The 16,044-nt window shown below is 40.3% G+C and overlaps 1 protein-coding gene across 1 annotated transcript in view; it reads right to left on the bottom strand.

Annotated features, from left to right (window-relative positions):
- The window catches only part of DCSTAMP (dendrocyte expressed seven transmembrane protein), an 18,119-nt gene extending 5,131 nt beyond the window's left edge, over positions 1-12,988 (bottom strand). The window contains exons 1-2 of the mRNA XM_019551740.1: positions 12,902-12,988; positions 3,738-4,802 (exon numbers count right to left, since the gene is read on the bottom strand). Coding sequence (XP_019407285.1) covers positions 3,738-4,763 — 1,026 coding nt within the window. The 5' untranslated portion in view covers positions 4,764-4,802; positions 12,902-12,988. The remainder of the gene's footprint in view (positions 1-3,737; positions 4,803-12,901) is intronic.
- Between the last annotated feature and the right edge of the window lie 3,056 nt (positions 12,989-16,044).

Genomic DNA, 16,044 nt, shown 5'->3' with positions numbered 1-16,044 from the left:
CACCACCAACACATGCCCCAATGGGCCTCCGCCCCTGAATTCCCAACCCCTCCAGGAGCCCTGTGGGCCAGTGACATGGCTCCATGGGTTGGATCTGGTCACAGACCATTTTTTTGACACCCCTGATTTACAGTAATGTTGAACTGACCCAGAATGAAATATTTTAATTCAATTTGACCGCAATTAAATGTTTGAATTTGTGGAATACCTGCCCAAAGTGTTTTATTTGGATTTCCCCCCAAATATTTTGTTTTTGTTGAAAATACAATTTCCAAAGGAATAAAAAAGAACATTGTGCTAGAAATGCCCTGACCAGCTCCAGTTAAAAGCTTTTTGAAGTTAACAGAGATCCTCCTTTACATTGATAGGAAGAAGATGGCTTAGGGTTACATAAAGGGAATCGTCTCCTAGTAACCCCATCCCCTTGCAACCTCACCGATGTATTCTCCTGAAGTGATGTGGGGAAAGGAAAGGGGCACAGAGCCTGCTGCTTGTACTGCTGTAGAGGGGGATGCAAGCAGCTACATGGAAAAATAACAGGGGCATATGGGGCACAAAGCCCACTGTTTGGGAAGTCTGAGAGGTTAGCCACCCCCAGAAAGACCCAAGGCAGAGCAACATCCTCATACACAATGCTTGAGGGAGCCCTCCCATCATTCCTACAGACCCTACTGATCTTGTAGGGAACATCCCCCAAGGGGCCTTTGTGTGGGTACAAGCTGCCACCTACTGAGATGAGTGGGTTGCCCCCAGTGGAGCCCTCTGCTCAGAGGTTGGGAGCACCCTTCAGAAAGGACACTCTCCTGGTTGGGGCAGGTGATAACATGAAAATCACTATAGAGAATGCTTTCTTTAGGGATGTTCAGAAGTTAAAAAGGTGTCAGACATCTTTGCTTAGACACAGAATAGGTTAGGAAGGATTCCCAGGCCCTATCTTTGGATGGCTAGGATCTCACACAGACCCCTGTTTGAGTTGCTATGAGTCCAAATGAACAGTAGGTATTGTCTGGAGCCAACTCTTTCAGGCAAGGTGCCTGTCTCAGTGGAGATGAGGGATTGGAGATCCCCCCCGCCCCCAATGCTTGCTATGAAGATCTGAGCTGCTATGGCTCTTTTATGCTGAATACCCTAGCTAAAAGGTTGGGACTTACTGTGTGCTTTCCCTGCTTTCTCTCTTTGGCTCAGTGAAAATGTATTTATTATATCCAAAGCAGAAGAGCTTCAACATGAAGAAATGAATGTACCTGAGCCTAGAATAGTCTACAATATGATGACTAAGGCATGCTCCCTGGAGGTGAGAGAGATAAATTTAAGGCAGGCAAAAGGAAGGATTTGAACTAAAGTGTGCCACATCCCTGGGTGAGCAGGGAGCTATTGAGCAGTATCACCTTGTTAGAAAGTGCTGCCTTTCTAACAAATAGGGGAAAAACTATAACAAATAGATAACTCAGCCCCTAAACTGAAGTAAAGTTGTCTAATTGAGTGGAGAATAATCCCAAAAAGAATCAGGGGGAAAACTATTGATTTGGGTTTCATCTGTCTGAATCCATCTCCGAGTAGCCATTTCCTAAAGCCTACTACTCTGGGATAACTACATTTCTGTCCAATACTAATCTGATGTAGTTTGTTTCAGCATATTAAACCAATGTAAATTACTCCAGGGCAAGTCTTGTCCGTCCATGGCCTCTATTTCAGGAAGCTGTCTTCCTGAAATAGAGCCACAAATCTCCAGTGGAGAGATTCTTACAGGAAAGACACAGACACCTCCCTCAGGAGGTCAGAAGGAATGAATTTGAATTGAGTCATCTCTGAGATTTGAAGTTGAATTTCTTCTCTACTTCCTTTATCAAGGGGCCATCATTTTAATTTTATTTACTGAAGTGAACTATCTCATCCATGAGAGAGTGGAGGAAACTCTCCTTCCCAAATCAAACACTATATTTCTGTTTGGTTGTAATTGGAAGCCTAGTGCTAGTTACATTACTCATCTTAAGAACCTTGCTCTCCAGAACACCTGGGATTTTTATAATTGCTCCTGGGATAAATTAATTTTTTGGGGGAAAATGAGTGCTCAGCATAATCAACTCTAAGAGGAAGTAATAGGAAATGCACTTGTTAAGTAGCAAGAAATTAACACAAGAAGGAACATGTGCCACCCTGCAGGAATAATCTTATAATCCCTTTGAAATGTTTAGATACCTGAGATACCAAGGGGCATTTCATAGAGGCATTTCAGGCCCTGATGCTGTGACATACCCTAGGTAGACAGACCTCCTACAAGGCCTCATTTAAGTCTACCTGACTCAACACAGACATAAGGATCTAATTCCATGGGGCAACTTGAGAGATCAGGGGCTTTGTTTTGGAACTTGATGATAAAAGGGTGAGTCCAAGAATATCCATTTCACACAGTTATAATGTGAAATATTAGAAAACTCTAGAACATTTAGGTAGAGATTTCTTCCTAACAAAGAAGCTACTAGTGTGCAACTAGTTAATTAATAACTAGGAATGTTATTCCTATAGGTAAATCAAAATGGAATAGAGTTCATAATTGTCCCCAAGACACAGAAGAGCAGGAATCTTCCTATCTTTAAAAATAAATTCCAGTCATCATAAAGCTCCTACTAAGCAGAAAACCACATTTCTCATCTAAGTCTGATCTCTAGAGAAACAAATGTGGCTTCCTGTTGTGTCCAAATGCTGGGTCCTATTTTGAAATATTATTTGATATCAGTCTCTCCCCTAAGACATCTTCTTTTAATACACTACACTTGCAGAAATCTCTAATTAAGCATTAAATGATGCCCATGGTAACTTGCTACTAGGTAGCTTATGATAATTCTGTTCAAGTGGAGCAAGCTAAGAAGGGGGAACTGTTATGAACAGAAGCAGAGTGGGATTACAAATTCCTTGTGGAAGCTAAGACCTGGAACTTGGTCTTTGGACTGATTCTGTCTGAGGCACTTTACTTTAGCTTACTGTGACTGACTGGGCTGTTCTTATTGATGGAAATCCTTCCTGTACAAGGAATGATCATTTAAAAAGTAACGAGATTGTCTTTCTGTTTCACTTATGAGGGAAGCTGCATTGTGTATATATACATAAATATTATTGCACAATATACCAGTGGAAAATTGGAAGTGAGTAAGATTGTTTTAACATCTGTGTGCTATGGTGTTGCTTTAAATGGTGTAATCTTTGTGCAATTCGGCTAACACCAAGACATGCCCTCTGTCACTTTCCTGGTGTTATTTTAAACTATAAACGTGGTGTCCAACAAAGACATCATAACTGACAGACTTCCAGGGTTAAGCTTTAATCAGAAAAGTCTGCGTGGAACTCCAAACCATAGGCACCATCTCTTTGGCAAGTAATGATAGTCATATCTCTCTGTGCACTTTCACCAGGATAAAGCACTGTATTGAATGTCTGATAATGGTATCCCTTCTGTATCACTTTTGATTGAAATATGATGAACCCCCCAAAAAGCAGATAATTGTCTGGTCCTATATAGCAATGTTATTTGAATGACTGTATTTGCTATGGAGGGACTATAACAACAGCCCTACTAGAAATACCTTTTTAGATAGATCATAATGCTTTTTCTGACACGAAATAACTGGAGGTATGCTAGCTATAGACCCAATCAAGCAACCATTGAAATCAGGGGAAGTTTTTCTATATTAACATTTATGGGCAATATATGAAAATGATATTATAAGCAAGGAACTTACTTGGTAATAGACTTTCAAATGAACTTCCATCTCTGGTAATTCTTGGAGATGCTTGCTCACTGAAAAAATTAGCCAATAAAGCATATAATCTATTGCTGCAAACAGAGCCCAGATACAAAGATTAGTAAACACAGGGAGAAAAAAACATCCTATGTTTTTCTTTTCCTTCTGTGTTAGGCTGAGGGATGGGATGGTTAAATACACCTTCCTTTCTTTTTTATTGAGTGGAAGCACAGATGGCTTTTGTTGATTCTTTTGCTGCTCGTCAAATTCAATGAACCGCTTTGTGATATAAATATTCTTAAACTTTGCACTCTGAGTGCTCACAAATTTTCTGATGAAGAGGTATGTACCAAGAACAATTAGAATAAATCCCATTAAAGGAAGCAGTCTCTGGCTTATGTAGGGCTGTATTGCCAGGATAGAAGATATATAGCTAGTAACACTTTGGATTTGTTGTTTGGTGGTATTTAGCCTCAGTTTGAAACCTTCATCAGAAATGATATAAAAGGTGTTGAATTCATCACTCAGTGACACTATATCTTTAAAAGGGTTATTTGAAAATTTGAGCTGATTATAAATCCATTGGATGGCTTCAACATAGTGTTTTATCAAGGCAAAATGCTCAGCTTCTATATTGCAAGTTATACTGTCTGCCAGTACTTTTATGTTGTGAAAAATACTTTGGATGTGGCCAGCTGCCACTATGCCTGTGCCAGCAGTAAGAAGAGCATTTCTACCTTCACGCAGCCCACAAGAAAGAACAAACAAGGCTGCAAAGCAACGCACACACTTGGAAGAAAACAATGCAATAGAAAGGGCAATCCAGACAGATGCAACAATTGCTAAGGTAACCAAAGGAAAATTTGTTAGGGACGAATACAAGCCAAGAAACAAGAAACTGCTTGAGATGAAGCTAGCTGTACAGCAAACTGCAAAAAGCTGTAACAGCTTCTTCCAGCCAGGCTGCCTCTCTGATGTGAAAAGTCCCCAAACATGCTGAGTTAGTGAGGCAAAACTTCTCATTTTCTTCTTAAAGCCACAGTGATCCTCTGATGGCTCAAACTGGAAATAAAGGAAGACAAACCTGCCATTAGTCCCAGTTAGTTGCAATTGATTCATAATGTGCATTTGATTGATTGATCAATAATCCTTTTTCCCACAGGTCTGATTCTCACATGAAGGTCTAATCTTCTGGGTGTAGAACTCAGATTGGAGGGAAGATAGCCAGAGAGCTTCTGAACTGGAGCGCGCGCGCGCGCGCGTGTGTGTGTGTGTGTGTGTGTGTGTGTGTGTGTGTGTAAAAAGGGAAAGAGAGAACAGATATTTCTGTGCTCCTTTCTCTGTACAGCTGCTGGACAATAGTTCAAGATAACGTGAAAGAAGGACAGAAATGTCCTGCTTCCTAATGTGAGCAATGGAGTGAATTGAACCATGGTTCTCTCCCCACCAGTATACCAGTCAATACAGCTGAATCAGTACCAATGTACACCTCACCTTGTCCCTCCATGCTGAACAACTGTATATGAGGAACTGCCCTTTTCAAAGGCGTAATTCTTTCTTGGGATAGCTACATAGATATAATAGTGTTCATAGACATTAGGGCTGGAAGGGACCTCACAAGATCATTGGATCCAGGCTCCTGCCCAAAGGGCAGGGAGTCAGCTGTGGTCAGATGAACCTAGCAAGATAATCATCCAAACACTTCTTGAATGTTTCCAGAACCGGTGCTTGCACCACCTCTGAGGGAACTCTATCCTAGACTCTGGAGACTAGGATGGTAAAGAAGATTTTTCTTATGTCCATTCTAAAACAGTCTTGTAGCAGTTTGTGACTATTGGACCTTGTCATCCCTTGGGGCGCTCTGGTGAACAGGCGTTCCCTCAGATCCTGATGTACTTATTGGCTACCACCAAGTCCCTCCCTGAGCCTACAGTTCTCCAGGCTGAAAAGTCCCATGCCTCTCAGCCTCTCCTCATGTGGCCTGCTCTCTTGACCTCTGATTATGCATGTGGCTTTCCTCTGGACTCTCTCAAGCTTCTCCACACCCTTTTAAAACTGTGGAGCCCAGGACTGGATGCAGTACTCCAACTGCGGCCTCACCAAGGTTGAGTAAGTTGGGAGGATGACATCTTGGGTCTTGCTTGAGATGCATCGGTAGATGCAAGCCAGAGTTTTATTTGGTTTGCTGGATGCTGCATCACACTGGTGGCTCATACTCATTTTGTGGTCAATCATGACCCTCAAGTCTCTTTCAGTTGTGGTGCAAGTCAGTGTAGTACTGCCGAGCCTATAGGTATGATGTGGGTTCTTTCTCCCAATGTGGAGCACCTTGCATTTCTCCATGTTGAATGTCATCAGGTTTCGATCCGCCCATGTTGCAAGCCTGTCCAGGTTGGCCTGAATCCCCAGCCTATGTGCTAGAGTGATTGCGCTTCTCCATAATTTGGTGTTGTCTGTGAACTTAGCCAGTCCAATTCTGACACCTGAATCCAGATTGCTTATGAATATATTAAAGAGTACTGGTCTGAGTACACAATGAGTCTTATACATAGTTGCCCTTGGAGGTTCATGCTCACCTATTACAATCTTATTTCCTCTGTGACACTGTGTGTGTGCATTTGTTTACCATTAAAGCAGGATTTACTGTTTGCTGGGGAAAAATACTTTCCTTCCCCATCTTTTACAATATGTTCTCTACATTAAGAATTATCAACAAGTACAGAACTAAGTTATATGCATATTAGTGCTTTAACATCTTATGATAAATCAGATACCAATTACATAAAATAAACTATTGCAATTTTGTCTTGTAATAGGAAGCTCTTGTCTGTACAAATACCACTGGAAGATATTACATTGTCTATTTTTTAGCTGGAACACAGCAGGATATCAGTAATTAGACTAGTATTTTATATACTTACAGTATTTTACTGGCACTTGATTTTATGAGTTCACTTAGCATTTATTTTACTGTTTTCCTCTTCCTCTCTTTATTGTTACTGATTTGGTTTTAGCATTACCAATTTTGCATCAAGTAAGAGCTGAAAGTAATTCTAGCAAGGGGATGATTCCAGCAGTGTTTCAGTCTTCGTCTCCTATGGTTGCTTCTGCCACTGGCTCACTCTGGGCCTGAAACTTCCCGGTGTTGAGCTTATCCTAAAGGCTGCTGAGTGCTCTCATGGACATTAACTTCTGTAGCAATGTAGAATATCAGGAGTTGCTGTGCCTGGGGGTAGCAGCATCACACCCTTTGGGACCCTGGGGTAGTCATTTACATACAATAGCTCCATTTATCCATTTGTAAAACGAGTATAATAGCAACTGCTATTTACAATATCTACCTTATAGGATAAATGTTATAAATTCACATTCGCAAAGTAGTCTGGGGTCTTCAGGGGGTAGAGGCCATGTCAGTGAATTATCGAAAGACATTTCATTACTTTCACATACCTGTTAAGATTGGGGTCTAAAGTACTAGAGGACTACTACAATCCAATTCCCATGCAAGAGTTTGTTATAAGCTCTACTGGGGCTGGATATAAATCTAATAGATAGATAAATAAATAACAAAGCGGGTGAGATTTATGAATTCAGCAACACAAACAGAACCATAACCGGGGATTACAAACTCTACTGGTAAACTCAAATTTACTTCATCAGACTATATACCAATTGAGGCTCTGCCCCTACATACTGAAAAAGCTCAGGATTTTGGTTCTTTAAGGAACTATTAGAGAAATGAAATGCTAAAAAAATCTCATGTTAATGCAACATTTAAGGCAAGTGGTTATTAAGATAACAACAAATATTACGGTTTCTCTCGCAGTGTTAACTCAGCCACTTTATACAAACATAATTTGTAATCCCATTTTTCTGATTTCCCGTTCACTCTCTTGCACTGCTATTTATTAATGTTGATGTTACTATTTAACTATGTAGGTGACAGTATGTGCACAGGAAGTTGGAAGGATTCTCAGACAAGATCAACCGGATGAGGCAAGTTCTTTAGAAAAGACAGATAGAGGGAAAGACAAATAGAGACATATAAAATAAAGCTGCCAGCACAAGAAAAGCACAGCGTCTGAATAGTGGTGGCTTAAAGACTGTGCATAAACCTTGAAAATAAATGCTGAGTGTCCAATTTCTAGGAAGGCTCTGCTGTTGCTAAGAGTTACAAAATTGATAATTCCACAGTTCAGCAATTAGGGGGCAGATTGTCCCTGAAGTTTGCTTGGATAGTTGGTGAGCAGATCAAGGAGCAATCAACAATCAGATCCTCCTTTCCACAGTTGCTCAGAAAGTCTGTATGCTTGCCTTCAATCTGAGAAGTTTGAAAAGGGTTTCTTCACAATACCTTCCCAAGTGCTTTCTGAAGCTGTGTAGCTCAGCCTTACCAATTCTGTTCAGAATGGCTGTGGACATAAGTTACACATAAACTGGTTTAAGTGATTAGAAACTGGTTTAAACCTGTAACAGAACAAAGGTTCAGTACACACAAACCAGTTCAAAATGGCTGAAAGTGGTTTAACATAAACCTGGCTGAATCTCAGGTAGTAACAGACTTAACTGGTTTATGAAACTTCTGTCCCAGACCCCTTCCTGCTTCAAGTTAAATCACAGTCCTCCAGCATGGTTTCTAGCCCTGAGCTGGGCTGTCTGCTCCAGCAGAGAGGGGGTGGGGTAGAGGGCAGGGTATGGGACGGGGGGGCGGGGTTAAGCCTACTACTGACTGTCACTGTGGACTACAAATCCCAGAGGTAACTGGAAGCAGGAAGAGGAAGTGATGAGCAACTCTACGGAGTTCTGCAGCTGTGTTTCTGGACTTCAAATCCCAGAGACCCTGGGGGCAGCGGGAAGAGAAAGCAAACACGCAGCCCATGCTGGCTGTGCACCTGAGAGCGGTGCTGTAGTGGCCCCCAGCTTGTGGTCTAAGCCGCTGCAAGTATGTAGCTACATTTCCTGAACTAAAAGTGAATGCCTGTCCAGTTGTTTCTCAGTTTAATTTTTGCAGCTTAGACTAATCTGCAAAGACTGAACCAATTCAGCCTTGGGCTTTTTTACTGTCTGTACTTAGCCAATAGGTCCAAAATTACATGGTTGAGATCATCAACTGAATCCCAAGTGCTCAGAAGCTATTTGTGTTACTCTTCTATTACCCTGCTAAAAAAATAAACAGTTATCAATGGCAGCAGTTCCTCAATATTGCAAGATTTCTATAGAGAGTGAACACTGGACGCTTTTAAATAAAAAAGGTTTGGAAGCCAAATTTTATTTGGAACTGCACCAGCAATTCACTCCTTTAAGCAACTGATTGTCCTTGGGGCTACAAAATGACACCTTTGTTCAGAATGAGAAACATCAGTGTTAAATGATTCGGCTAAAGAAAATGATTAAGTCCTTAAAATAAGTGGTAAATCTTCAGAGCTTTCTGGAACTTTGAATATTGAAAATGTAAATCAGTGAAGCTCTGTTAATGTTGTCAGGTGCAAATGCACTGTTGGGTGGGAGGGAGCAGGGAGAAGTGAGAGGTTGTAAAGAACAAGCCTTTTATTTCCACTGCAGTCTGAAACAAAGAATCTCCCCCTTTCCTCTGTGGTCCCTAGTGTCAGAGCACTTTGGCAGGCAAAGGAGATTCACTTGCATTTTTGCACCAGACTTGGGTTTGGGGCGTTGTCAGTGAAAGAGTATGCTTGTTCTGGATTCATACAAATGTAGGGAACTATTAATATTATACATGGAGCAGAGAGATCAGTGCTGGAAAGCAGTTTGCCCATTAGATGTCTTTTTGTTTTACATCTTTAGATTGTTAAGAGAGATGGGATCTCATGGTTGGAGCAAAAGTAGGAAATCTTGATTCTAATCCTGATGGTGAGCCTGATTCTTCTTCTGCCAGATGCAAGACATGCATGCCGTGTCTCTACTGCCTCTCTGCCAAGCCTATGACTGATGCCAGGAAACAAGTTTCACTCACTTGTACTATGTGCATGGCCAAATTCAGCAGTTAGACTTTAGACAAAGCTTAGTGGGATCCTGAGCACGCATCCCAGCAGGTCAGGACCCCTTCCCTAATGGCTGGGCTTGAATAGGCAAGGAGCAGGAGTACTCAGGCTTGGCAAGAATTTCATAGATTCCACAGACATTAGGGCTGGAAGGGACCTCACAAGATGCAATATAGACATGGCCTCAGTCTGTCTGTGCCTCAGTTTCTCCTTCTAATGTATCTGTTTATAATAGGAATTATAGTTATCATCTACCTCTTTTGGTGCTGGGAAAATTAACTATGGTGATGAATTCTTTACGTGAGTTTTGCCAGTGGGGATTTGATGCAAAATACTTAAAAACTGTGCTATGTTTTTACAGCTTCTCTCTGGGAGGCCCAATAGATGTAAGGACTATGTGCTTTAAGAGCAGCATGGTTATTCTAATTCCATTCCTACGTGGAAGACAGGAATCATGTGAAAGGAATTTTGAATGGACTAGATTGCAATCTGCAGACGCTGGCTGCTGTTACTGGAGCTCAGTGAGAAATGGCTGCACAATACCAGAAGTCCAAAGACAGTTTCTCCACTGCAGCGGTGCATCCTCTGCTAGCAGCAGTTCTAACAACCTTGTTTGATGTACTTACTTGTTACAGCCCACCTTCACTGGCTGCTACAGGATCCTGAGCAACAACAAACTTCCACCTCACAGAAATACTAGCTTTACCACTGGTCCAGGACCCCCCAACTTTCTCTGGAGGACTGCAGGTCCAAGGGCATGCTTCTTGCATTCTGTCCCCCTTTAGCTATTATATGTCACGTTCGAATAGAAACATGTCTGGAAATATTTGTAAACACTTTTACTCTGCTATGTGCAGGTTGTGGTGAGTACTGTATTGGTGATATACAGCTTCCCTACCCTGCTCTGAGTTCATCATAACCTTTTTATTTACCAACTTTCACCTTGAAAGGAGCATGAAGAATTGTGTGTCATAAAAATGCACAGCGAGATAATTAATGGAATTTGCCAGATAATGTAAATTAGTCTCCACAAAATATTTGGATTGTCTAATACAAATCATAAGTCAAACTATGAATAAGCCAGTATATTCAAAAGGCATGACTGCATCTTGTAAGTGCACAGGTTCAAATTCTGAAGTCCTTATTTCATTTGGCACTGTCCTAACTCAAGCTAAACCTGTGTTGCAGTTCTACCTGATCTATACATGACCTATGTGATACTATTGAAAAAATACTATGTAATGCTGTAATGCCAGCTTGCAATATCCCCCTCTGCTATGTGCCCATATAATCAATCCAGTCTGCACTGCTATTATTTCAATAGAAAATCTAGTATTGGCAAGGATTTGAGATGATTATTACCTTGGTGAGGACACAGCTGGAGTAGTGTGTCCAGTTTTGGGCCTCCCACTACAAAAAGGATGTGGACAAATCAGAGAGAGTCTAGTACAGGGCAATAAAAATGGTTCAGGGGCTGGGGCACATGACTTCTGAGAAGAGTCTGAGGCAACTGGGTTTATTTAGTTGGCAGAAGAGAAGACTGAGGTGGGATTTAATAGCAGCTTTCAACTATTTGAAGTGGGGTTCAAAAGAGGATGGAGCTATACTGTTTTCAGTGGTGACAGATGACAGAACAAGGAGAAATGGTCTCAAGGTGAGGCAAGGGAAATTTAGGTTAGATATTGAGAAAAACTTTCTCACTAGGAGGGTAATGAAGCACTGGAACAGGTTACCCAGAGAGGTGGTGGAAGCTCCATCCTTGGAGGTTTTTAAGACCTGGCTAGACAAAGCTTTGGCTGGCATGATCTAGTTGTGGATGGTACTGCTTTGAAGAGAAGGTTGGACTAGATGACCTCCCGAGGTCCCTTTCAACATTAGTTTTCTATGATTTTATGATTATTCACAATTTTAATGTCTGAATTATAAATCTTTGTTCCGTTCTTATATTTTCACACAATGCCCATTTTATTACAACTCCAAGGAATAATGTAGGCTATTTGTTTATATGAGATCCCATTTAGTACTAAAGTCTCTTTTGCACTGCAGTATTACATCATAGACTACATTTATATTTTGTATTTACATTGTCTGCATTTTTCTTCTTTTAAGTCAATAAGATGCACATAGAAGACAGAATAGTAGGGGAAAAGACTGGAGATGGGAATCCAGACCAAAGTATTATTTTATAGCCATTTCAGCTATAAAAGAATAGTTTTATTTCATGGGTTGGACAATGAGAATCATTTTACTTTCTTGGAGTACCACCAGGAAATACAGGGATGTTTCATGGAGAGAAAAAAAAATGAAATATAGAGAAGTCGGAAAAAACTTCTTTCTGTTTGCTTGTTAAGTGAGCTATTTCTCAGAGAAATTAGAACTTGACCCCAAAATCCAGTGAAGTTAATGGAAATATACCACAGACTTCAGTCAGACCTTTGACATATAATATATTCCTCATATATTATAAGCCTACTTGGGGTGCATAACGGCAAATGGAAAGAAATTTAAAATGCATAATCTTAAGGCTATAAATAAGGAACTAAAATAGAAAAGCATGGAAATACAAAGAAAACTGTGTAATATAAATACAGCTAGATAGACAAAAAAGAAGTATTTGAATGAGTTCAATAAAAAAAGCATAAAGCTTTTTTTCTATGTATTTGACCCAGTGATGATAATAAACATTGTAAGACATTTCCCCATTGTAAGCATGTCTGATACTTGACTGATTTAGATGCTCAGAAGGTGATTTTGCCATTGGGCAGATTAGAAATCTTTCTGTTAATGGACGGTAGGGGGTGGGGGGAATCAATTTTTGTAGTGTAAACATTGCTATTGACAATATTAAGAATAGATGGTCTCATGCTCTTACATATGGCTTAACTCCAAGGACATATGTGAGACTTTGCTGGGCTGTTAATTGTTGGAAAACCCCAAAGGTAACTTGCATTTTGACTCAAATATAAATGTACAGTCCTACCGCATATGTTCATGAAAGAGCATATAAATGAATTGTGTTGCTACCATTTATGACAGATCCTCAACTTCTGCAAATCACTAACTCTAATTTCAGTATCAGTACTCAATCACTACCAACAGCAATTAATTGATTTTCCACATCTAACATCACTTTTAGAAACACAACCCTAAAAAGTTACTTACAGGCTCTTCTGTAAAGTACGTGGAGATTTGTCAGTTTTCCATGTCTCTTGGTGCTGGTAAGAAACAGGGAATGGAGCTAATAAAAAAGTTTCACATGAGTCATTTATTTCCCCTGTCCCTCCCCGGCTGAGTCAGGCATACCACGTTTTGAAATTATTCTGGTTTTGACAAAGATAAATGAGGATGTAACTAATGCATAAGACCAAAATAGTGCTTAATTTGCCAGTGCCATTTTTAACCTTTCTCCTGTCAGAATAATAGATATCAGCAAATGAGTTTTAGGGCCAGAGTTTGATATCTTTAACTGGTATGGTGTCTTTGGTCCAGGTATTCAAAAGTATTTAGATGCGTAATTCCATTGAAATCAATGACTCTTAGAAAAATGTGTCCTTTATTCCAGAGGATGCTCCCATTCTGTCCAAGTTCTTGTAGAATAAGTTGCTGCTCACTGCAAATATGAATATTGGAACGTGGCTATTCAAAATATGTAAGATATTTTGTTAATAACAGACACCCTAAAACAAAACTTGGATTATGTAAAATGTAAAATTGGATAGTCCTTAAAAGTAACAAGGGTTTTGTATAAACACTCAATACCAGACCCGCGCCGTGAGATGGTAACAGTCATAATGGAGGCTGGCACAAGAGTGGACGAGGATGGTGAAAGCAAATCAAGAAGAACAACCAGTTGCTACACTGGTCGCTGCAACCCACTAGGCATGGAGTTGGATAGGACTCAACTCTCTACTGTACCCAAGCCTAAAAATAAGAGTGGTGGCTCCTCAAGGAGAGCCATCAGGGAGGAGATTGTTGGCAAAGACCTGGCACAATCATCACATGTGTATGTTGGAGACAGAGCTAAGGGAGCAGGGGAGGGTCCCAGACTGCTTAGGCTGTTGTGACCAACGAAAGCAGAGGACTACATACACATTTCAAAGCAGAACCTGTAATTTGTTGGAGGTGAGAGACTGGAATACACTGTATGTATGTTAGGTGTGGCATGACAGGCATGCTATATATGACTATGGTCAAAGCACCCAAGAAAGAGAGGGAGGTGCAGATTTGCCTATAAAAATCCAAGCAGAGATAAGGTCTGTGAAACCTAAGAATACCTGCGGATTCCCCAGAAGGACTACCTGAATCCCTGGCTGTTAGGAGACCCTTTGCCCTTGGGACTGCATAAGACTCATGCAAAATCTTTCTGTTGTCTTTTTGGTTTATTATATTGCATTTTAAATTAGGCTAAGTTGTGTGTGTTGTCACTGTGTCTTACTGGGCTGTGTTTTAGCTTAGGTGAAGTTTTCTTATGATCTTTGTCATATGCTTGAAGCTGAGAATTGTTGTGCTCATGCTCAATAAATGCTCTCTTCAGAGAATGGACTATTCTTGTTCAAGCATTTATGAATTAAGTGCCACTACCTCAAGTCTAATATTAAATCTGGTAACAGATTTTAATATTATCTAATAAAAGATACAAAAATGTTATATAATTCTAAAATTATCTAATAAAAGATATCACTTCTACCCAAAGAACCTTGTCTGCCTATGTCCTTAGACCAACTTGGCTACAACCAACAACCTAATGGCTTTTGTATGCAGTTTTCAGTTGCACTTATAAACATTGCTTTAATGAAATGAGAGAGAGAATAATACCAAAACTGAGGGAGTGCTTCACATGTTCAAGGTTATCTATACATATTACCTGAAGCTCATGATGCCTCTGAACTAATTAATTGTGTGAGCAGGTAGGTGCCTTTCACAGCTTGCTGTAAACACATCATCTCAGATCCTATTATTAATATTTATTGTTTGTATTATGGCAACATCTAAGGGCCTTATTCATGAATCAGGGGTTATATGCGCTAACTACTACACAGATATACAGCACAGAGGGTCCTCTGTAAGTCTGTCAAAAACAAAGGGTGGTTACAGCAAACAGATGAGGAGAGCACAAGTTCTAATCAGCAGGCTAGATGGTGATAGCAGCACACCAGATGCCCGGTTACAGCCAAGTTTCTTGTAGATGTCAGGACAAGGTAAGGAGGGACTTAAAGCAGGACACTGCAGTAGTTTTGGAGATTTTAATAGTGACATTTTGCTGTCTTGAGATACCAGCATGAGAGAGAATATGCAGGGAGTAACTAAAAAGTAACCAGACAGGGGATGAAGCCAGAGCAGTGTTGAGCATCAATATCTCAGCAATGTAGAAGAAATAAGTTATGGTAAAGAAGGATCTTGGACTCTGTCAGTACCACAGGGAAGCAAAAAGGCTTTAACTAGCCTTTATACAGACCTAGAGTCAGTTGAGGATAAAAATCAATTTCTGGTGTTGCTTAGGGCTGAATGGTTGTTTACAGCCCCAAGAGACCATATTGGCAGGCCGGCCTTGCCAATCTATCAGGATGCTTCCCCTTCCTCTTAGGCTTGTCATTAGATCAGGTCATAATCTCTGAATAATTGCCATACAAAGGGAAGAAAGTTACAGAAGACGGGTGAGAAAACCATTGGCTTTTAACCTTTTTGTGTCCTCAGACCAGTGCAAAACTGAGTTGAGTCCAGAATCTGGCCTGCAGCTCATGCACAGGGTAAAAATGAATCTGGCAGTCTGTCTGATAAAAAATTGGTGTGGGTTTTAATCTTTATGGACTACCTAATGTCTGGTGATAAAATCATATGTAGTAGAGTGAGCAAAGATGATGTACTGCTATCTTGGTTGGCTTTATATTTTTGGAATTTAAATGCAGGACTCAAAAGCTTTGGATGGGTGTCCTTTAGCATGGAGTTTCTTTTAGACTGAAATATATTAATTCACCTCTTTATTAATCAACAATACAATATTGGTTATTCAAATATTCTCAGTTGCTCACAGGTTTACTCCTTCAGGACTGCTCTGCTTACCCTCTATGTCCTCTCAGAAAAATCACTCCTGTTTTCTTTTTATCAAGGCAATCTTTTAAGTCATCTGCCTCAGTGAGCCAGGAGAATCAATTTAGTCTCTTTTAGTCAGGAACAGTATCAGCTAAGAGAGCACAGTGTTTCAGACAAACATACGCAGACCATAGGCAAATCCAGTATTAACTAAATTTTTTTTTTTTTTTTTTTTTTCTGTTTTTTTGCACCGGTCCTGGAAGCACTGCAATACC

Source organism: Crocodylus porosus, unplaced genomic scaffold (genome assembly GCF_001723895.1).
Source record: "Crocodylus porosus isolate Cpor-Errol unplaced genomic scaffold, CroPor_comp1, whole genome shotgun sequence".
NCBI classification, from domain to species: Eukaryota; Metazoa; Chordata; order Crocodylia; family Crocodylidae; genus Crocodylus; species Crocodylus porosus.
Note: the sequence above shows the minus strand (reverse complement) of the source record. Positions and strands in the feature narration are given on the sequence as shown.